We start from the raw sequence: 23617 nt of genomic DNA, 5'->3' as shown, positions 1-23617 counted from the left end.
TACCAGAAGAGAACCAAGTATTCAATCACCTTTTCTAAATCTTTACCCAATATAATGTACGTTAGATGTTGAAAGACCTCAATTATTAGGCACAAGATACATTTATAGATCATTATTATGGACCTGACCCACCAGTTCTGTCATTCCTCTTAAAGCCATCAACCTTAATCAAGGACAAATTGCTCTAATAATCACTAATGTGACAGAGACTAGACTCCTCACATGAGTCCTGTACTCATTATTAGCGTATTTCCAGATGTTTGTTCCCTTTCTCCAGCTCTCAGACGTCATGTCCCCAGCTTAAGTGTTTCCGTTCTTTCGGCTGCTCAAAACCTTTCATTATTCAGGTCATTGAGAAAAGCTTTAATTAGGGCATTGACGATTGTGTCATGTGATGTGATCATTTAGGCTAATTGGGCGTGTGTGTTCTCTGTGCACACACTGAATGCTGGGTGAAGATCCTCATGTACAGTTATAATCTTCATTTGTGTGAAGACATGAATCTACATGTTTTTAATTAGGTGTAATATTAGTTAATAGAGTGGTAGCTCAGTGGTTAAGGTACTGGACTAGTGATCAGAAGGTCGCCAGTATAAGCCACATCGTTGCCACTGTTGAGCCCCCAAATAAAGCTCTTAACCCTCAGTTGCTCAAATTGTCAAAGCGTCTGTAAAATGCTATAAAGGTAAATGTAATAATGATGTCACAATACATAACGTATTAATAACATACAGTAGATGTCAAAGTGGTGCATTGCAGAAAGTAGACATGATAATAATAAAGTAATATTACTTTTCAATTCTTCAGCACAACCTTCATTCATGAGGTTAAATCTTGGATAGGAAGTCAAACATCAAACATCTTAAAAGCCCATACACATACACAGTCAAGTCACATTATTATGACCACCAGCTAATATCCAGTAACCGCTGTGTGCAGCACAGACAGCAGCTAGACGGGCGGGGAGTGACTCAATAAGGTCCTGGTAGGTTGTCACAGGTACCTGGAGCCAACTGCAGTGCATCCCATAGGAGGAGGATCCATAGAGCAAACACAACAATCAAGGTGGTCACACAGAGTTTGGGGAAGTCTGGGGAATTAGGGGGCCAGGGTAGTACCTGGAAGTCTTGGTCATGCTCCCCTCTAACCAATGTTGGTCATTTCTAGCCATGTGACATGTCGCATTGTCTTGCTGGAAGATCCCATCAGCCCAGGGAAGACATTTTTACCCATGGTACTTTTACCCATGACAGCAACGAGGGATATATGTGCAGACTGCTTATCGCACACCTCAGCCAGCTCACGAAACATGAGCTACACACTGCCGCCGTCGAAAGTAGGAAGTGGTCATAATAATGTTTACATAATAACATATTAAAAAATATATGGCTTCACACCGTGTGGAGCAGAGCAGCAGTGTCCTAAATACCACACAGTGGATTTGAAAGTATGCTAAATTACTTTAACACCAATAGTGAGGTTATTTTGAGAACACAGTATAGTATAAATATACAGTGTATCACAAAAGTGAGTACACCCCTCACATTTCTGCAAATATTTCATTATATCTTTTCATGGGACAACACTATAGACATGAAACTTGGATATAACTTAGAGTAGTCAGTGTACAGCTTGTATAGCAGTGTAGATTTACTGTCTTCTGAAAATAACTCAACACACAGTCATTAATGTCTAAATAGCTGGCAACATAAGTGAGTACACCCCACAGTGAACATGTCCAAATTGTGCCCAAATGTGTCGTTGTCCCTCCCTGGTGTCATGTGTCAAGGTCCCAGGTGTAAATGGGGAGCAGGGCTGTTAAATTTGGTGTTTTGGGTACAATTCTCTCATACTGGCCACTGGATATTCAACATGGCACCTCATGGCAAAGAACTCTCTGAGGATATGAGAAATAGAATTGTTGCTCTCCACAAACATGGCCTGGGCTATAAGAAGATTGCTAACACCCTGAAACTGAGCTACAGCATGGTGGCCAAGGTCATACAGCGGTTTTCCAGGACAGGTTCCACTCGGAACAGGCTTCGCCAGGGTCGACCAAAGAAGTTGAGTCCACGTGTTCGGCGTCATATCCAGAGGTTGGCTTTAAAAAATAGACACATGAGTGCTGCCAGCATTGCTGCAGAGGTTGAAGACGTGGGAGGTCAGCCTGTCAGTGCTCAGACCATACGCCGCACACTGCATCAACTCGGTCTGCATGGTCGTCATCCCAGAAGGAAGCTGACGCACAAGAAAGCCCACAAACAGTTTGCTGAAGACAAGCAGTCCAAGAACATGGATTACTGGAATGCCCTGTGGTCTGACGAGACCAAGATAAACTTGTTTGGCTCAGATGGTGTCCAGCATGTGTGGCGGCGCCCTGGTGAGAAGTACCAAGACAACTGTATCTTGCCTACAGTCAAGCATGGTGGTGGTAGCATCATGGTCTTGGGCTGCATGAGTGTTGCTGGCACTGGGGAGCTGCAGTTCATTGAGGGAAACATGAATTCCAACATGTACTGTGACATTCTGAAACAGAGCATGATCCCCTCCCTTCGAAAACTGGGCCTCATGGCAGTTTTCCAACAGGATAACGACCCCAAACACAACCTCCAAGATGACAACTGCCTTGCTGAGGAAGCTGAAGGTAAAGGTGATGGACTAAACCCAATTGAGCACCTGTGGCGCATCCTCAAGTGGAAGGTGGAGGAGTTCAAGGTGTCTAACATCCACCAGCTCCGTGATGTCATCATGGAGGAGTGGAAGAGGATTCCAGTAGCAACCTGTGCAGCTCTGGTGAATTCCATGCCCAGGAGGGTTAAGGCAGTGCTGGATAATAATGGTGGTCACACAAAATATTGACACTTTGGGCACAATTTGGACATGTTCACTGTGGGGTGTACTTACTTATGTTGCCAGCCATTTAGACATTAATGGCTGTGTGTTGAGTTATTTTCAGAAGACAGTAAATCTACACTGCTATACAAGCTGTACACTGACTACTCTAAGTTATATCCAAGTTTCATTTCTATAGTGTTGTCCCATGAAAAGATATAATAAAATATTTGCAGAAATGTGAGGGGTGTACTCACTTTTGTGATACACTGTACATTGTGTGGTTTGTGACACAGTCATTATTTTGCCAACTGAAGCAATGGCTTTACTCTCAATCCATACTTAGTAGTATGGTTATTGCAGGCACAGTGTAAAACACTACTGAGTGTGACCACGTGAAGAATTAAGCGTGCACTATTTAAAACAGATACAGTTTTAGCAGTAAAATATACAGTTCTCTTACTTTTATTTGAGAAACAGCCTGGACTTGCAGGTAGATATTTCAGTAACTCATCAAAATCCCAAAATTTGAACTGCAAGGAACTAAGTCATAGTGTGCACTGTATAATCAGATGTGTAGTGTGTTCTAGACTGAAAAATCTAGGTTATACAGGCTGCAAGTAAAATCATCCTTATTTGTTAAATTACTTCCAAATAGATCAAAGAGTACACATCATTAAAATCTTCCTCCCTGTAGACTCTACACTGTAAACAAAGAGCATCAAATGTACCTATAAAAGGCTCAGACTAATGAGAATGGAAATCAGATGATGCTTAATGGAAGATAAAAGCTTTACAATTTGAATCTTTTTCTTTCTGTTTAGATCTGGGACACTGCAGGACAGGAGCGCTTCCGCAGTGTTACCCATGCTTATTACCGTGATGCCCATGGTAAGACTCTCACATATTCACCTGCAATACAATGAGCACAATTAAATGTGAAACAAAGTGCTATATGACCTTTACTAACCACTAGGCAAGACATAGCCTAGTGTTTAAGGTACTGGACTAGTAATCAGAAAGTTGCTGGTTTGGGCCCCACCACTGCCAGGTTGCTGCTGTTGGACCCTTGAGCAAGGCCCTTAACCCTCAGTTGCTCAGACTGTTAAGGTGTCTGCTAAATGCCGAAATGAAAATGTGCTAATAGGTAAATATCTTGACTCTACATACAACGATCAACCATAACATTGTTTCTACACTCACTGTCCATTTTATCAGCTCCACTTACCATATATAAGCACTTTGTAGTTCTACAATTACTGACTGTAGTCCATCTGTTTCTCTACATACCCTGTTCTTCAATGGTCAGGACCACTACAGGACCACTACAGAGTAGCTATTATTTGGGTGGTGGATAATTCTCAGCACTGCAGTGACACTGACGTGGTGGTGGTGTGTTGGTGTGTGTTGTGCTAGTATGAGTGGATCTGTAGTTTTTAAACACCTCACTGTCACTGCTGGATTGAGAATATTCCACCAACCAAAAATATCCAGCCAACAGCGCCCTGTGGGCAGCGTCCTGTGACCACTGATTAAGGTCTCGAAGATGACCAACTCAAACAGCAGCAATAGATGAGCGATCGTCTCTGACTTTACATCTACAAGGTGGACCAACTAGGTAAGAGTGTCTAATAGAGTGGACAGTGAGTGGACACGGTATTTAAAACCTCCAGCAGCGCTGCTGTGTCTGATCCACTTATACCAGCACAACAGTGCTGAGAATGATCCACCACCTAAATAATACCTGCTCTGTGATGGTCCTGTGGGGGTCCTGGCCATTAAAGAACATGGTGAAAGCAGGCTAAAAAAGTATGTAGAGAAACAGATGGACTACAGTCAGTAATTGTAGAAGTACAAAGTGCTTCTATATGGTAAGTGGAGCTGATTAAATGGACAGTGTGTGTAGAAACGAGAAGGTGGTTTTAATGTTATGGCTGATCGGAGTAATCACTGTTTTATTTGTATTGGACTGTGGTGCCGCATTGAATATGTTTTCATTTACAGTATTTGGACTCATCCTACATTATATAACTATTTAAATACACTGTTTAAGTTCAGTGACCTTTTTATTTTAGCAGAAAGTTGTTTGTAAGTGTTTCAGCAAATAATCAGAGGCAGGAAAACATTTTAGTGGCCTGCGTTACCTCCAATTTGTCCACATCCAGGCAATTATGTGATTAATTGCAGTCAAATACCAGACTTTAAAAATGCCCTTTCACTCAGCGTGAACATAATAGTGCTGAGAGCATTTCCAGTAAAACAGTGCTTGTTTTCATTAATCACCCTGAATTTTCTTTTCAAAACATTTGAAACATTTGGTTGTTTAGGGGCCTAATCGTTTTCTAGATATGTATTTAAAGTACAACCCCAAATCAGAAAAAGTTGGGACAGTATGGACAATGCAAATAAAATAAAATTGCAGTGTTCCTCATATTTACTTTGAGTTTTATTTAATTACAGACAGTTTGAACCGGAGATATTTCATGTTTTATCTGCTCAACTTCATTTCATTTGTTAATATACCTCCATTCCTACATTTTAGGCCTGCAACACATTCCAAAAAAAGTATGGACAGGGGCAATGTAGGGCTAGTAATGAAAAAACTACATAATGATGTGATTCCAAACAGGTGAGTCTTCGATGAACAAAGATGATCAGAGGATCTTCAGTTTGTCAACAAATGTTTAAAAACAATGTACCTCAAAGAAAGATTGGAAGGGGTTTGCATAAATCTCCCTCTACAGTGCATAATATCATTAAACCATTAAAGAAATCGGGTGGAATTTTAGTGCGTAAAGGCCAAGGGCGCAAGCTTTAGCTGAACGCCCATGATCTTTGATCCCTCAGACGGCACTGCATCAAGAACCGCCAATCAACTATAACTGATATAACCACATGGGTGAGGGATTACTTTGGCAAACCTTGGTCAAGCACTACAATACAGAATTACATGCACAAATGCCACTTACAACTGCAAAAAAAGAAGCCTTATGTTAACCATGTCCTAAAGCGGCGTCGACTTCTCTGGGCTCTGAGGCATCTAGGATGGACCATCACACAGTGGAAACATGTACTGTTGTCAGATGAATCAGCATTTCGGGTCTTTTTTGGGAAAAATGGACGCCGTGTGCTCTAGACCAAAGATGAAAAGGAGCAACAAGTCCAAAAGCCAGGGTCTGTCATGGTGTGAGGCTGTGTCAGTGCCCTTGGCAAAGGTCATTAACACTTCTGTGATGGCAGCATTAATGCAGAAAAGTACATTGAGAACTCATCTTTTCCAGGGACGTCCATGCATTCTTCAACAAGACGATGCAAAACCACATGCTGCACACATTACAAAGGCATGACTGCAGTAGAAGAGGGTACAGGTACTGGGCTGGCCTGCCTGCAGTACTGACCTGTCCCCAATAGAGAATGTGTGGAGAATTTTGAAACTAAAATGTGACAACAATGACCCCGTACTGTTGCACATCTTAAGACGTGTTTGCAGGAAGAATGGGACAAAATAAAAGCTGAAACACTAAATCACTTGGTATCCTCGGTGCCAAAATGTGTGGCGAAAAAGAATGCCAACGTTACAAAGTGGTAAATGTTTTACTGTCCCAACTTTTTTGGGATGTGTTGCTGGCCTGAAATTCAGGAATGGATGTTTATTAATAAATGAAATGAAGTCAAGCAGATAAAACATGAAATATCTCAGGTTCATCCTGTCTGCAATCAAATACAAGTCAAAGTAAATGTAAGAAGCTCTGTGTTTTTTTTAATTATTTGCATGTTACATTCTGTCCCAACTTTTTCTGATTTGGGGTTGTATTTAAAGCAGCAGTTTTGCCACATATTGTAGAGAAATAAAGGAGAATGGCATGAAACGTTGCTTAAGAAACATGATAGGCAAATGTTATAAAATGTGCATCTGCTATGTTCAAAATGCAAATTACTGCAGAGCCGTGGACAAAATGACCAAAGCAGCTCATGGAAAAGAAAGTGACTAAATCACCATAATAAGCCCAGCTGCACAGCTGATTTATTTCCAATTTTTAGCCTGTATGAGCCATAAAATGAGGCTTAAAATTCAACATGCAATTTCTAAGCAATATAAGGCAAACAGCTCTGAAGAGTAAGTGGTGATTCGAATGAGCGTCAGTCATGAAAATGGAAAGAACTCTTAAATGTCTGGCAGCATACAGTACGTCTGACGTGAAATGTTGAGCTGATGGTGGTTAATCATAGTACACGTGTTGGGCAGCATAAAGACCTGAATGACTTTAATAAAGGCTGAATTGTAACAGCATGAAGACTGGCAAAATATATCACAAATACTCTAAAATGGAACAACCGAAAGGTTACTGTGGTTCAGATTGCAGATCATTTTAATACTAGTGATAAAGTGAATGTGTCACAGCAAACAGTGCATCAAACCCTTTTATTTGGGGCTGTATAATCACAGGCCAGTCAATGTACCCATGCTAATTTCTTTCCTTAATGGGCACACAGGCATCAGAGCATGTGAATGATTACGTGCATGCATCATTTACTCTGGATGGCACCAGGATGCACAGATACACAGGACCAGACACTAGGACTCCTTTAGTTGCCTTGTAGGTTTACATTTACATTACAGATACACAGGACCAGATACTAGGACTCCTTTAGTTGCCTTGTAGGTTTACATTTACTGTACATTACAGATACACAGGAGCAGATACTAGGACTACTTTAGTTGTCTTTAGGTTTACATTTACATTACAGATACACAGGACCAGATACTAGGACTCCTTTAGTTGTCTTGTAGGTTTACATTTACTGTACATTACAGATACACAGGACCAGATACTAGGACTCATTTAGTTGTCTTTAGGTTTACATTTACATTACAGATACACAGGACCAGATACTAGGGCTCCTTTAGTTGTTATGTAGGTTTACATTTACTGTACATTACATATACACAGTACCACATACTAGGACTCCTTTACTTGTTATGTAGCTTTACATTTACTGTACATTACATATACACAGGGCCAGATACTAGGACTCCTTTAGTTGACTTGTATGTTTACATTTACTGTACATTACAGATACACAGGGCCTGATACTAGGACTCCTTTACTTGTCTTGTAGATTTACTTTAACATTTGTGGCATCTAACAGATGTTTTTCCCCAAAGCAACTTACAGTTATGACAGTGAGCAATTGAGGGTTAAGCAAAGGCTCAGGGGCTTGAACCGCCAACCTTCTGATTGAACCGGCAGCCTTCTGACTTAACAGATGCTTTTACCCAAAGCGACTTCCAATACCTCCAGCCTTCTGATTACTAGTCCGTGTGTTTGACTTGTTTGGGATCCTTGGGAGGCAGAAAATTGTCAGTAATTGCTAGTAAATGCAAAAATAATGTCTATTTTTGGCTGTTTATTACTAAAGTTAATTAGCATACTTCTAGAGTTTTCTGCAACCCCCCCACCCCCATATGACAAGGCTTGATAAAGAATTTGATTTGTTTTTAGCCAATTTGGCCACATAACCAATTTATCACCCTAGCTGATAACAAAACAACACAATTATGAAGCATTATGGGACTTCAGCGACAAAAGTAAATGAAGCCAGAGAAACGAAATGAGCGAAAGCCAGTTGTATGTGAACCAGAGCAGCTGGGATCCAATAAAAGCTGGGCCCAGAGCTAGCATGAACTTTTGGAGCAAATTGGCTGGAAAAAAACAATGAAAACTTTCACATAGTCATTAGAATTTTCCGCAGGAGAGACTCTCGTTTGACTAGACATGTAATTAGCTGTTTTTATTTTTGTTTGTTTGTTTTTCAGCTCTGCTGCTGCTGTATGACGTTACTAACAAAGCATCGTTCGACAACATTCGGGTAAGAGCGCTGACCACTGATTTGTTCCCTCTGGTAATTGTGTGGGTATTAACTATACATATACTATATATATATACACCAACCAGGCATAACATTATGACCAATATCTCTTATCTCTTCATCATGGTACCTGTTAGTGGGTGGGATATATTAGGCAGCAAGTGAACATTTTATTGAAGTGCTAGATGACTGGGTCAGAGCATCTCCAAAACAGCTCTTGTGGGGTGTTCCCGATCTGCAGTGGTCAGTATTTATCCAAAGTGGTCCAAGAAAGAAACAGTGGTAAACTGACGACAGGGTCATGGGCAGCCAAGGCTGCATAGCCGCAGACCAGTCAGGGTGCCAATGCTGACCCCTGTACACCGCCGAAAGCCCCAACAATGGGCACATGAGCATTGGAACTGGACCACGGAGCAATAGAAGAAGGTGGCCTGGTCTGATGAATGTTTGTGATTATATTTACACCACTCTGAAACAGGAAGTCATGGATGATCAATTAAAAGTTTCTGTGCACTTAGAGAAACTGGAGTTACCAGTCTGTGAGTTGCTCTCTGGTCCTCAGGGTGTTATTATAGACCTGTTATTCTTAGCTGTCTGTCTTCATGGCAGGGTGCTGAAAGTGCTGAAAACACTCTTGGCAAACTCACAACTTTCATGATTTGGGGGGCACTAGTATACTGCTGAGAAACCTAAAATAATCTGGTGCAGCGGTAATACATGATCTCAAACTCATTGGTTCAAATCCCGGCTCTGCTACCAGCAGGCTGGGCGTCTACACAAACAATGATTAACTTGTTTGCAGGGAGGTTGTCGGAGGAGATTCGTCATAACTGATGCAATTACGACCACTGCTGGCTGATTGATGGCGCCTGCACAGAGACGGAGGATAGTGTGATCAGGGTGTGACTCTCCATGCGCAAAGCTGATCTACATATGAACTTTCGTGCTGGTGAAAGGATGCAGTCGGATACTGACCTACACTCAATCAGGAGTGTAGGTCAACATCAGTAGGAAAAATCATTTTGGGTAAATGAGAAGTAAAATGGACAATTACACTCTTTCAAATCAGTCAAATCCACAACACAACATGTACAAAGCACAGTGTAAGCAGAGCTGGACTGGGGCAAAAAGAACTGGATCAGTTGTTTCCAGTTCAATGTACAGGTAACAGCATGGTCCATACTGATATCTGTTCTGAACCTTCAAATCAAGGTTCAAGCAAGCTGAAACAAATAAAACAGGATGATATCTCAATGCATTGTGATATATTTAGTCTGTAAATATAATTTACTGTAAACCCTGGTGGAGAAAATAATCTAATCAGGACATGACGGTTCATACATCACTTTATTCCTGCTCTTCAGTGAGTACAACATGCTCGCACACTGGCAAAGATGGAGTGGGAACGCCACTGGCAATAAAACACCCACAAATATTTCATGGCAGGTATAATGTAATGCCTTCTGCTCTGTTTTACTTTCCGGATGAGTTATGAACAATTGAATATTTACCTAAAACTTTTGTTTTATTTCTTTCTAAATCTCTGTTTGTAATACCTCTGTGACTGCACCACTCCTGCCCTGAATGATGAGAGTCACAGACCGTCACACGCCCTTTGACACATGGTTTCAGTCTAGCGGGGGAACGTTATACTGCTTTAAGTTCCCTTTCCCTTATATACAGCATGTGCATTGACCAGGCAGCAGAGGCAGCATTTGCAGCAGCAATGACGAGTCCAGTCACCCTTCCCCTACCTCAGACACAGCCAGTAGTGTCTGTTGAATGCTCGACCAGGTCAATAGCACAGCAATTACACAGCTGCACAGTACTGTCACACTACTGTAAGTTGCTTTGGATAAAGAGCAGCTAGAACAGCAACTACTCCTCTGGGCAGTGTTTCCAGTGCTGCATGAGAACATGCGAGCTCTGTACAGTCCACCGGGGTACATCAAACTTAACACATCATGTCCTTGTGGACCTTGTGCACCTTTGTACACAGGAACAGAAAGATCTTCTCCAAATTATTACCACAGAGTACGTTTGGTCACATGATACAAATTCCCTTTGCAACCAAGAGCATGTAAAATGTATCTGCACATTTTACAGAATGTTTCATGCTCTCTCTCTTGGTTGAAACCCCTCACACCTGAGCCGTGAGGGGTTTGATATGCATCGTCAAAGCTTAATCAGGTGTGTTGGGAGTAGAGAAAGAAACTCAGGTGTCGACTGTGCAGACATACTCTGACATTACCTTTACTTTTTGCTGCTACATCTTTTAGCTTGTGACACAAAAATCTATCAAGCCCTGCAGCTTCAGGAACAAATGAATTCTCGAAACGCACTCTTTAGGAAATTAAGGAGCTAGGAGACTTCCAAGCGAAGACACACTGGTGTTTCATTTGTTTACATTTTTCCACCTAGCACACAACATTAACTCGTATCGACATATGGGAAGCTATCAGAAGTGGTGTCAACTGGCACCGTTTTCTCTTTTTCTCACCTTCTAGTTATAATTTGAATTACAGGGGAAGGGGTATGGGGTTAGATGAGAGCCTGACCCTCCTAATTAATACGTGGACCCCATGGGGGGGCGGGGGTGATGGTTAGCTAAACTAAAAACCAGAGGGTGTCCAGAGGAGGGTCACATTGCATTTTATTGAGAAGAGTAAAAAATAATTACATGCGATAGGATGGAAAAATCAATTGGGATACAGGAGAGCTCTTGTGATGTCATAACAATTACTAATAGTCATTGAAAATTAACAAAATATTGATTGTCCCACCTTTAAAGTGCAAAGGTCAACGGATGGTGACTAGGAATGACTCTGATTCAGTTGTTAATGCAGATCCTGCTGAATTAGCCAAGATATATACCTTCATCATGGATTCATAGAATTTCCCATGAGCACCACCATCTTTTGTCATCCTGACTGAAAGCATAAAAATAATATTAATACCTGTGTAATCATTAGTCATGAACAAACACATGTATCTGCATATGACAAGCTGTCAAAAGTTGTGTCAATTGGCACTGTTTTCTTTTTTTCTCACCTTCTAGTCATAATTTGAATTACATGGAATGGGGTACGGGGTTGGATGAGAGTCTGACCCTCCTAATTAATACTTGGACCCAGTGGGGAGGAGGGGTGGTCGTGGGTTTGCTAAACTAAAAACCAGAGGGGGTCCAGAGGGGGGTCATATTGCATTTTATTGAGAAGAGTAAAAAAGAATCAGGGTATGGGGTTGGATGAGGGTCTGACCCTCCTAATTACAAAAGGACAGTTGTAGCCTGGCGGTTAAGCTAAAGATCTCATGATTTTATTTTATTAACAGGCACATACGTAGGTTTGTGTTTTTCCAATGCAGACACTACACATACCGCGTGTGAAAAATGAAAAATGCCACAGGATGTAGAATGTAAATTGATTTATTGATTTTGGTACGTTCCCAAAATCAGTACATTGAAGACAAAGCTACACATGAAGACATCCATCTTTCATATGTTCTGTGTCCGTGTGTAATGAATCCCTTTTCTATCTCCTCTCTCCCACCCCCTGTGCCAGACCTAATGAATACTGGAATTTATTCGTCCTGTAGAGGTCATAGCACAAAACAGCAAACCTCATCTATTCTTAATCGAGTTTTTCTTTAATGATTAAAGAACCACCGCAGGAGAAACTAATCTTGGTTTATTTAATCAGGTCTGTAACGATGTCATTTAGGAAGCATGTTTATCATGGACATGACTGAATTGTTTAGGAATGTGTGTATGCAGTCATACGGCAGGGTTATGTTTATCCATTTGATTTTGTTTTATTGAATATTTTATACTGGTCAGGGTTCTGGAGGGTCTGGTTTTCCTGGAATTACTGGGCACAATGCATTAACTCACACCAGAAAGGCTACCCTCCTTCAACAAGCATAGCCCAGCATGTCTGTATCTAGATGGCCAAATCGATGATGGCACCAGTGCGATAGAACCAATATGTACAAGGGTTCTTCAAAAAGTTTCCGCACTTTCAAAGACTCTATATATTAAGAATTTCAAGAACAAATGACATCACTTTTTAACAGTCACCTTTCAATGCATTTTTCCCAGCATCATACCAATACGGATGCACCGCTGCTTTCACATCATCACATGAAAATCTTCTTCCCCTTAAAGCTTCTCTGAGCGTCCAAAAAGAGGAAAATCAGATGGCGCTAAATCCGGACTATAAACTCTCTCTCGGTCTTCCATACACGACCAATTACTACTCCTCCCACCCTCACTGTTTCCAACCAACCATATATATATATATATATATATGGTTTCGGATGCCGAGTTTTTGCAGTTTCCCTGATTGTTTTTTTTTTTTTTACAATATTATGTACAGTAGATGGTGAAGATCAAAAATGTTTGATCTTGTGTTAAAAAATGTTTTTTTTTATCTGACTAACATACTGACAGAATTTTATAGAAATCCTCGGCCAGGGCACCCAGGTGGTGCAGTGGGACATTCCGCTAGTACACCAGTGCAGAGATTCAGAACACCCCAGTGCTAATCTTGACTCTGCTACCGGTCGGCTGGGTGCAATCGACAGTGCCTGCAGCAGACACAAAATTGGCCATCGTGTCTGCTGGGTGGGGAAATGACCAGACCAAGTGGGTGGGGTCTTCAAACGCTGTGCAAGGACCCTGGTTAGCAGACCGAGGTGCCTGTGCAGAAGCACGGGTGTAAGGAAGGGGTCCTCTAGAACTGTGTACGCATCAGAGGGCATGTTAGCAGCAATATACCCTCCTCAAACACAATCAGGGATCCACAGCAGCTGAAGACAAATTGACTATGCTAAATTGGGAGAAAAAAAGAGAAAAGGCACAAACTAATAGGGATAAAATTTCTAATAACAGTTTTTGTGCTTACTTTACTTTAAAGGCAATTTGGGATTGGGTCCAACACAATGTGCATAATTACTGGCCAGTACCATTATGCCAGCTTGTGTGGGTTACTTATTGTTTCCTTAAGGCAGTTTTTTTTTAGAAAATACCAGTATTTAAAGTTGATTAGGGCAGTGCTAGGCTAGTCTTTTTGATCTGACTGACAGTTCTCTAATGAAGTGGTGTGCAATGGATATGCTTGCTTGCCTAGACCTTAGTTGAACCTTTGGTGGATTCTTCTTTTACACCCAGTCATGATTCCTTCACTTTGGTAACAACTCACTTGCTTATTGTCGAATCCTTCAAAACGCTGTTATGAAACTTAAATATTCTATTTCACAGTTGTCCTAACTTTAAGTGTGTTACAGACGTTAAGTTTTCCATTTAAAGTTGATCAGTAAATAAAAGATGGAGATCTTTTCTTTCTATCTCTGAAAGTATGTGGAAGGCCTCCTATTTTTTAACACTTGTAGAACTGGTAGTGGTAGATTTGGAGGTCAGGGCTTTGGCTTTCTCCCAGTCTCTGCTTTCACTGCCAGCTGATTCCTCACTTTTATAGCATAACAGGTCAGTGTGTAGATACTGAGCTGAGGTTTTTATTGCAGCCATAAAGAAACATGCAATTTTCTTTTGGCTTTTTATTACATTATTAAAATCATCTACTACCACTCCACACACACACACACATGTGGGAAATTATGCACATATTTCACTGATTTTGCAGCCAGGAGAGAGTTTTAAATGCCAGCAGGTATGAGTGGTCTGCACAGGTTTACGCTTGAGCGAACATAATTCCATTGCTGTTTATCACGAATGCACAATATACAAGTCCAGTGTCTGTTCCACAGCTGTGATAGCCAGAGGTCAGTGCAAGTCAGTGTAAAAGAGTTTGCAGAATAATAACACCTTGCTAGTAGGATGTTTACATAAACACACAGTGCCTGATTATATATGTACAGCTCTGAAACAATGTAAGAGGCCACTGCAAAATGACCCATTTCTTTTTATTATTATTAATTATAATAATAATGACAGGGTCTTAAACCAGTCAATGGTCCTTCAACCATATCTTGATTGACCAAGATGTTTGGCATGTAGTGTCCTTCTGCTGACGAAAAAATCTGAGTTGAGAACATTGTCAGAGCAAAAGTAAACTAGCTTGATTCATGTGTCATTCACAAAGACATATCTACCTAGTTCAGCCTTGCTAAAGCATCCCCAAAACATTATTGATCCTCCACCAAATGTATAGCTGGTGTATGATATCTGACCATTAGCTAAATAGGTGTGGCTCCATGCTGAAATTTGGACTCCTGTGTAGTCCAGTCTCTGTCGTCTTTTGAACCATCCTCACTGATCACCTGACGCTACATCATCACAAAATATCATTGACCTAATAAGGAGTAACACTATTTGACCAAAGGTAAAGACACCCCTTCCTTCCTATGTGGTTGCTTTAGCCACACCTATTGCTAATATGGGTATAAATATTGTTCCAAAGAAAGCATTTCCTTTTTCCAGAGTGGTTGTACCCAGCCTTGTGCTTGATGGTTTTAGAATTTTATGGAACTGCTTTGCCCTGAGGTTCTCATTTTAGGTCCTAATAACAGTTTTTGTGCATACATTGCATTTAAAGGCAATATGGGATTGAGTCCAACCCATTTTATACACAATGTGCATAATTACTGGCCAGTACCATTCTGTCAGCTTGTGAGGGCTACCTATTTTATCTCAGTATTGTACACCGGTATTTAAGGTTAATTAGGGCAGTGCTAGGCTAATCGTTTGACAAACTGACTACTTGGAGATGTGTAATACTGTAACATTACCATGGTAGGTATGTTAAGATACTGGACTAGTAATCAAAAGATCGCTGCTTCAAGCCCCACCAATTCCAGGTTACCACTGTTGGGCCTATAGGCAAGGCCCTTAACCCTCAAGTGCTTAGACTGTATACTGTAACAGTACCATAAGTCACTTTGGATCAAAGCATCTAAGTGCCGAAAATGTAAATCTTGTTTAATTAATAATTTCAGGTGTTTTAGTCACAGCTTTTGCTAAAATGTGTATAAAATAAATTATATGGATGAAATTAGGTGTTTTAAACTTTATGACTACAGTCAGGGAAGGCTATTTTTAGTTTTGGCATAACTGGCACCACTGTGTTTAAAGCAAGGTGTTTAAAGACCTGATTTAATAAGCTTGAGCTTTGAACTCAACTTCGCTAAACACTATTGGGATTTAGAACGTTAATTGCAAACAATAGCCTGGCCTTACAAACCATATTCTTTTTGCACAAAGGTTGCCAAATCCCATATAAATGCACATGGAATAGAAACGTAACGTTCAGGTGCCTGTGTACTTTCAGCCGAATAATGAACTATGGATTTTTTATATATATATAAACTTACTGACTTGGACATTTAAGATGTTGTAATGGATATATATTTTTATTTTCATCATCATGAACAGCATATTTTAATAAGCAGTGAAGGGATTCTTAGCAGACATTATGAAAAATGCAACTCGTTTTGTGACCTTTTCACGCCACCTCAAATGAATGCCACATTTGATCAATTCAGGCTGTGAATCCTGAAATGTTAGAAAGTAAATGTCAAACTGTATATTAAATTAATTATAGTATTGGTGTTGAGCTAGTTAGCTTGGAATTCTATTCAAAAATGTTGCGTAGTTACACCAAAGCTGTTACACAACAGGCTACATGAGAGACGTACTCTGACTACACTGAAGCTACACAATCCCTGGGTGTATTTTATTATATATAATCTAATTTATAAATATATATGTTTATATATATAAATATATATATATATATATATATATATATATATATATATATATATATATATATATATATATATATATATTAGGGCTGTCGAAGTTAACGCGATAATAACGCATTAACGCAATCTCAATTTAACGCGATTATAAAAATTAGTGCCGTTAACGCAAATTCTAGTTCATGTTGAGACTTGACTGGTAGAACAAACGTTTTAATGTCGGACTTGCCACCGTTTTTCATTTGCGGTTTGTTAACATAATGTTACCGAGCGTCGTAGTGTCGTAGTAATGCACTTGCATAATAAAGAAGCTGCCAGTCCTCCATTCACGTAACGCTAGGACGGACACTTCAAAATCCTCCTTTTGGAGTGAACTGGTTTCATTTTTGATCAATATTATTTACCATTGGCTCAGGTACATGTCGAAACAAATGCTTTGTATATCATTGGTTTAACAGCCTCATTTGACTCCTTATAGAGCTACCACTGGCCAATCGGAGAAGGTCCGCCCTCTAAATGCTAGTCTGTGATTGGGTGGTTGAATTTCGCCCGCCCTCTCTGTTTTGTAAACACCGCTGCCTGAGTCAATCACTCAGCTCTCATGATCAGGAACGCGGTGAAAATGCCAAAAAGTAAACTTTTGAGGCAGCGATGAACGGACCTAAATATGAAAAGACACAACATTTAGTGAGTAAAACAGTCATTTGTTATATAATTCTTGCTTAAATTGGTCAAAAACTCTGTTATATGGGTTCTGGATTCATTTTGTGTGTTGCAGTAGCATGTCCCCCTGTTCCTAATATGATGTCCGGCTTTTTGGGGTGTAATGTCCTCCTTTTTGTTACTATGAATCTGGCCACCCTAGTCTAAACACACTCAGTTCGTGTAGAAACGTCCATTAAACCACTGGATAGTATTACTGCCTAGTATGTGAGTGAATAAAACAGTTTTCTCTTGTCCCAGCAGTTTTTAACATCAGTACATTTAGCATAAAATGTGTTCACCATTTTAACTGTAACATTTCACTTAAAAATCCTTGTTTTCTATAACATTTACACAGATTTTTTTAAATGCGATTAATCGCGATTAACTATATGAAATTCTGAGATTAATCGCGATTAAAAATTTTAATCGTTTGACAGCCCTAATATATATATATATATATATATAAAAACGTGGATGGCCGGGTGCGTGTGCGTTGCTTACCCAGGGAACACATGGCACCAGGATGCACCACCCCTTCATGGTGTTCCCTGATGGCTGTGGCCTCTTTCAGCAGGATAATGCTCCCTGCCACAAAGCAAAAATGGTTCAGGGATGGTTTGAGGAGCACAACAATGAATTTGACGGGTCAGGGCTGTTTTGGCAGCAAAAGGGGGACCAACACAATTTTAGGAGGGTGGTCATAATGTTATGTCTTATAGGTGTATATACATACATTTATTGTCAATAAAGGTTTTCACTTTGTCATTATGGGTAAGTGTAGAGTCATGGGTAAATGACAGGTATAGCAATTTAAAATCAAATCCACAACACAATAAAGTCTGCAAAATGTGAAATTGTCTGAATATTTCTGAATCCACTGTAGACAGCACAAGGCCACCACTCACTTAGCATCTGGTGTAAAGGCGCCAGATTCCAGATTCCTGTTCTTTAAGGCATGCATTCAAAAAATAAATTAAATCTCACCAAGCTGTTACTCAGACAGAAATTAAATACAGTTCTGCTTTAGACCACACTTGCTGTGCCACATTTCCTTTAGCATGCCAAAAATCCTGATGAACACATTTACCCGGCCGAGCAGCCAGTGTGGAACAGTTCTCAAAAGCAATCAGTGTGGAATCTGGCACACTGAAGCACTGCTTTTAATCAACCACTTCATTCTGATCCGGGTGTTAATGGGTCCACCTGAATACAATGGCCACAAGCCAGAGTGCCAATCCATCACATTTTGTCATGTTGTTGTCAGTTCACTTTTGTTCATGTTTTGGAGGTAGAAGGACGGCGAAGTGTTCAGAGGAAACCCACGCAAGGTCAAATGCAGCTCTTTTTCACAAATAGTGTTTGCCAGTTATAATATACACTGATCAGCCATAACATTAAAGCCACCTCATTGTTTCTACACTCACTGTCCATTTTATCAGCTCCACTTACCATATAGAAGCACTTTGTAGTTCTACAATAATTGACTGTAGTCCATCTGTTTCTCTACATACTTTTTAAGCCTGCTTTCACCCTGTTCTTTAATGGTCAGGACCTCCACAGGTCCACTACAGAGTAGGTATTATTTGGGTGGTGGGTCATTCTCGGCACTGCAGTGACACTGACATGGTGGTGGTGTGTTAGTGTGTGTTGTGCTGGTATGAGTGGATAAGACACAGCAATGTTGATGGAGTTTTTAAACACCTCACTATCACTGCAGAGCCTGGATTTGAACCACCAATATTCCTGTTGATAGCCCAAAGCTCTACCCACTAGACTACAACTGTTCTGTAGTTACCTGTTCTGCCATGAATGTAACCAAAGTGTGTAAAACATGTTAAAATCCTAATAAATAATAAATAATACCAATTCACCACTGTTGAGCACCTGAGCAAGGACCCTAAACCTTAATTGCTTGCATTGTTTACTAATTAAAGTTAAATGCACCCTATGTCATTAAAATGCAGAACAAAACAGCTTATGATATCCATCCCTGCGTTAATCATCCCAAGAACATCGTGCCCCGGAGGATTTGAAATGTGACACTCAGGCCGTCCATGACAACAGATTGATGTTATGCAGATGAAACATGAAAGGAGTGGGTGTTACCTGTCTGTTGCTAAATTATGCTGTAGCAGGACCGTGTCTGTATTCTGCTCATGCTCCCATTAATGAGTCACATCAGCACCGTCGCTGTACTCTTAATCCATGAATAATGGCTGATCATTCCCAGCACAAACACAAACACAGTCTGTGCACTGGGTGTCCCTGCGGCAAGCAGAATGTTTTTTTATTATTATTGTTTTTAATTAGCACTAATAATGATAATTTTACTAACATGTTGGTCTTACAGGTGGGTGGGAACAAAAACACACTAAAGGGGAATTTAATTTGGTTTAAATTGGAAAAGCTAATCATGCTTTCTGAAATGTCTGAGGTGGCAGTTAATAGACAATGCTCACTTAGAATGTGCTAGGCAGAAAGGCTATATGACAGCTAAGGACCTGCAGGAAGGTTTAGCTAAGGCAGACATAGTGCACAAACTAAGGTTGCCAATGATTAATAACTCACAAAAAAGTCATTGTTCGATTAATGCTGTCAGTTAAAATACTCTAATGTTTTTAATTAATTTTCAATTGATATCAAAGGTACAGATCTGTGCTTTCTTTTTTTGTTTTTATTTTGTTTATGCATTTTCTCCCTTTTTTCTCCCTATTAACGCGTCTAATTGCCCGATTGCATTATGCCGATCCCTGCTCTGATTGAGGAGAACGAAGCTAACCCACAACCCCCTCCGACACGTGGGCAGCATGCCGTATGCATCTTATCACCTACACTTTGATGAGTGCAGTGCAGCTCGGCACTGTGTACGGAGAGACACACCCTGAGAGCACTCTTTTCTCATCTCTGTGTAGGCGCCATTAATCAGCCAGCAGAGGACTAGGGATTGAAAGATGACTGGTTCAAGCCCTACCACTATCGAGTCACCACTGTTGGGCCCCTAAACAAGCCCCCAAACCTTTTGCTTGCACTGTTACTGGTTATAATTGTAAGTTGATTTGAATAAAACTGCCTTCAAAATGCAATACATGTGAAAGTAGTGTACCAGTAAATAAACGCTTGCTCGACTGTAGACAGTGTCACTTGTATTCCAGCAGCTTTTAATTCATGGCTGTGTTATAGTGGCTCTGACTTGATGTCTGACCATCCAGGTTTTTCTCTCACTCACTTACTGTCTTAACCACTTATCCAATCAGGGTCGCTGGAGGTGCTTGAGCCTATCCCAGCATTTCAATTGGCGCAAGGCACACAGTAATACCTTGGACGAAACTCCAGTCCATCGCAGGGCAGACACAAAAACATACACACATACACACACCCATTCACCTATAGGGCAATTCAGTGTCTCCAATTAACCTGGCTGCATGTTTTTGGACTGTGGGAGGAAAGCGGAGCTCCCGGAGGAAACCCACGCATGCAAACTCCGCACAGAAAGGACCCGCTCCGCCCCGCCCGGGGATCGAACCCAGGTCCTTCTTGCTGTGAGGCGACAGTGCTACCCACCGATCCACCGTGCCGCCCATCTAGGTTTTTATTCTTTTTAATAAAGGTGACTTTTAATAAGGTCATTTTTATCTAGAAAACCTGTTGCGCAACCCTGACCAGGATGAAGTGATTGATGAAAATAAAATGAAATATAAATAAATGACCTTTCATAGTCAGCACGCTACTTTTGTGAGTCCTTAAAAACAGAACTGGCGTTTCTATTTATCCCGCCGTGCTTTTGTCGTAGGATAATCTTGGCGTAATAACGTCACAATAATAGTGCGAGCGCTTTTCCTCTTCTATCACTGCGACTAATCTCATTTCATTAAGACACTGAATAGCCACTGCTGATCTCTTCTGACATCAGATCCTCCAGCAAATGAACAGCATAACAGTTTATACCTCAGTTCAAAATTTGCAAACCCTCAGTGCTTACAACTCTTCCGCGGTTCATTTATATTCAGACACGCGGTGACTTTAAATCAGTCGTTTCATCTCGACTCGCTGTGGAATTGTAAATCCGTTGCTCTCCGGCGGCAAAGGTCAGGCATAAGCGGCACTCGGTAAACAATTTTGCACGAGCTCGGTTTAAAAAGAAAACAGCAGGGTAAAACAGCCAGCACCACTTCAAACGCTCGTGTGTGGGTTGCCAAAATTGTTTACAAAAGAACACCCAAACCTAAAATGTAGAGTGCTGTTTGTTGTGTGTTAATTAAGTCCAGCGCTTACAGCTGTAATTGACATAATGCTAGAAGTGACGGTGCTGGAACATGCACTTACATTTAGTTTCTGCTCCAAGGGCTTTTATAATGTCAATCCAAGCGGCATGAGATTAAAAATACCTCAGAGATACAGTTTAAACAGTATATTACATACAGTTGGAACACTTTTGTAACTGTGACTATTAAACAATGTGGAAAAAAAAATTATAAATATAGATTGAAATTTTTGTAACAGATTTTAAAAAAAGATGTCAGCAGTCAGATTGGGAGAACGCTAAATTGGAGAAAATGGGAGAAAATGCATAAATAAAATAGAAAAAATAATAATAAAAAAGGTGGTGATCGGCACCCAGGTGGCGCAGCGGGATATTCCGCTAGGAGTTCTGAAACTTGGTGCTGCCACTGGTCGGCTGGGCACCATCTGACGGGCATAATTGGCAGTACCTGCAGCAGATACTAATTAGCCACCGTATCTGCAGGGTGGGGACCGGACTATGTGTGGGTGGGTGGGTCTCATAAGCTGTGTAAGGACTCTGATTGGCAGAAGAGACGCCTGTGCTCTCCTTGGATGCCATCTGGTATCTCTAAAATGGGGAGAAAATGCATTTAAAAAATGGTGGTGATTTGGTACCACTGTGGTTTACAAGATGTAATTTAAAGCCTCAACAAGGGGGCTTTAAGGGGGGCTTGTGTACAAGTTTATTTCGAGTTTGTGCCTGTTAAAAGTTGTTGCTTATAAACAAGACCCATTTGTTTTGGCTCACGACCCACCCAAGGGTGAAAAACACTGGTGTAAGATACCAGTTTAGTTTCGTTGAAGATCTAGATAGAAGACCATGTACCTGAAGCTGCTTGGAAATTTCCATTTGTTGTCATTTGGAAGGGGGGGGGGGGGGGGGGGGGGTGTTCAGGAAGTCTGTTATTGGAGTGTAGTTGGAATCTATAGACTAGTTGATCTATAGACTAGTTGATAACTAATTATCTGATGTGAATAGACTAATACGGTACAATTAACATATTACTGTACAACAACAAGGTGCACTCTGTGAGGCAAACTCACCTGCACAGTACACCGTGCAGCTTTGGGCGGGGTGTTTGGGGGTGTTTGGAGTGTGATACAGCAATGGCAGTTGGTGTAACCCCCCTGACAGTAAACCCCCCCCCCCCCCCTCTTGGACGGTGCCGCTGCTTGGCAATTATGGGGCTGGAATGAGCGATCTTCCAGTCACTACTAGTTTGGGGCTAGGAAATAGCTCCAGGTAACATTTCCAACTCATTAAGATGTAAGTAATTGGGAGGCCATGGTACAACGTTAAATCTTAACTTATTTAATAATTGTTTTGTGTATTTTTGACTCGGGAGACCATACGGTTAACCACCACCACCAGAAATTCTCCATAAATGAACTAAAAAGTTGAGGCCATAAAAATTTGTGTTGTTTACAAAAGGAAGAAGCATTTCTGTGCTTTCTGACCAACCTGAAATCAATGGAGAGCCATTTTTCATTAGAACCCAGGCTGCTGAAAGGAGAAATGCTTCTGAAAACAAACCAATCCACATTTACAAACCACTTAGCATAAGATGAATAGAAGGCTGATTGTGGTTCACTGAACCAGGGTGTATAATATTGCTGTTATGAAGCTAATGAAGGGATGGCTGATTGTTTTTGCTTATTATGCTGCAGTAAATGTGTATTGTTTTGTTTTTCCAGACAGTGCATTTGTTTTCATTGCTGCAGTTATTTATAAGCCTCATTAAGACAGTGCATCCTATTTGTCTTGATTTTCCTCAGGCCTGGCTGACAGAAATCCACGAGTATGCTAAACAAGATGTGGTCCTGATGATCCTGGGTAATAAGGTAAAGCTTCACTTTAATTTGTTCCCTTTTTCTTTAGGTAGGGTTTATCTAGAAATTTAGGAGTCTGCCGAGTCAAGAAAAGAACATTCATGTCATGTTGGCCTATAATTTGTGTTTATAGAATTGATATGACACACCCGTGATCAATAGGTGTGGTTGAAACACATGAACCCAATCATTAGGAGGGGTGTCTACATACTTTTTAGTCATATAATACACCGATCAGCCATAACATTAAAACCACCTCCTTGTTTCTACACTCACTGTCCATTTATCAGCTCCACTTACCATATAGGAGCACTTTGTAGTTCTACAATTACTGACTGTAGTCCATCTGTTTCTCTGCATACTTTTGTAGCCTGCTCTC

At 40.7% G+C, this 23617-nt stretch overlaps 1 protein-coding gene across 1 annotated transcript in view; it reads left to right on the top strand.

Moving 5' to 3' along the window:
* LOC134336185 (ras-related protein Rab-26-like) overlaps positions 1-23617 on the top strand; it is a 61087-nt gene that overhangs the window by 33824 nt on the left and 3646 nt on the right. The window contains exons 4-6 of the mRNA XM_063018891.1: positions 3657-3723; positions 8651-8703; positions 23185-23250. Of these exons, the coding sequence (XP_062874961.1) occupies positions 3657-3723; positions 8651-8703; positions 23185-23250 (186 nt within the window). The remainder of the gene's footprint in view (positions 1-3656; positions 3724-8650; positions 8704-23184; positions 23251-23617) is intronic.

The sequence above is a fragment of the Trichomycterus rosablanca genome, chromosome 22, assembly GCF_030014385.1.
Source record: "Trichomycterus rosablanca isolate fTriRos1 chromosome 22, fTriRos1.hap1, whole genome shotgun sequence".
Lineage (NCBI taxonomy): Eukaryota > Metazoa > Chordata > Actinopteri > Siluriformes > Trichomycteridae > Trichomycterus > Trichomycterus rosablanca.
This window is presented reverse-complemented; position numbering and strand designations above follow the sequence as displayed.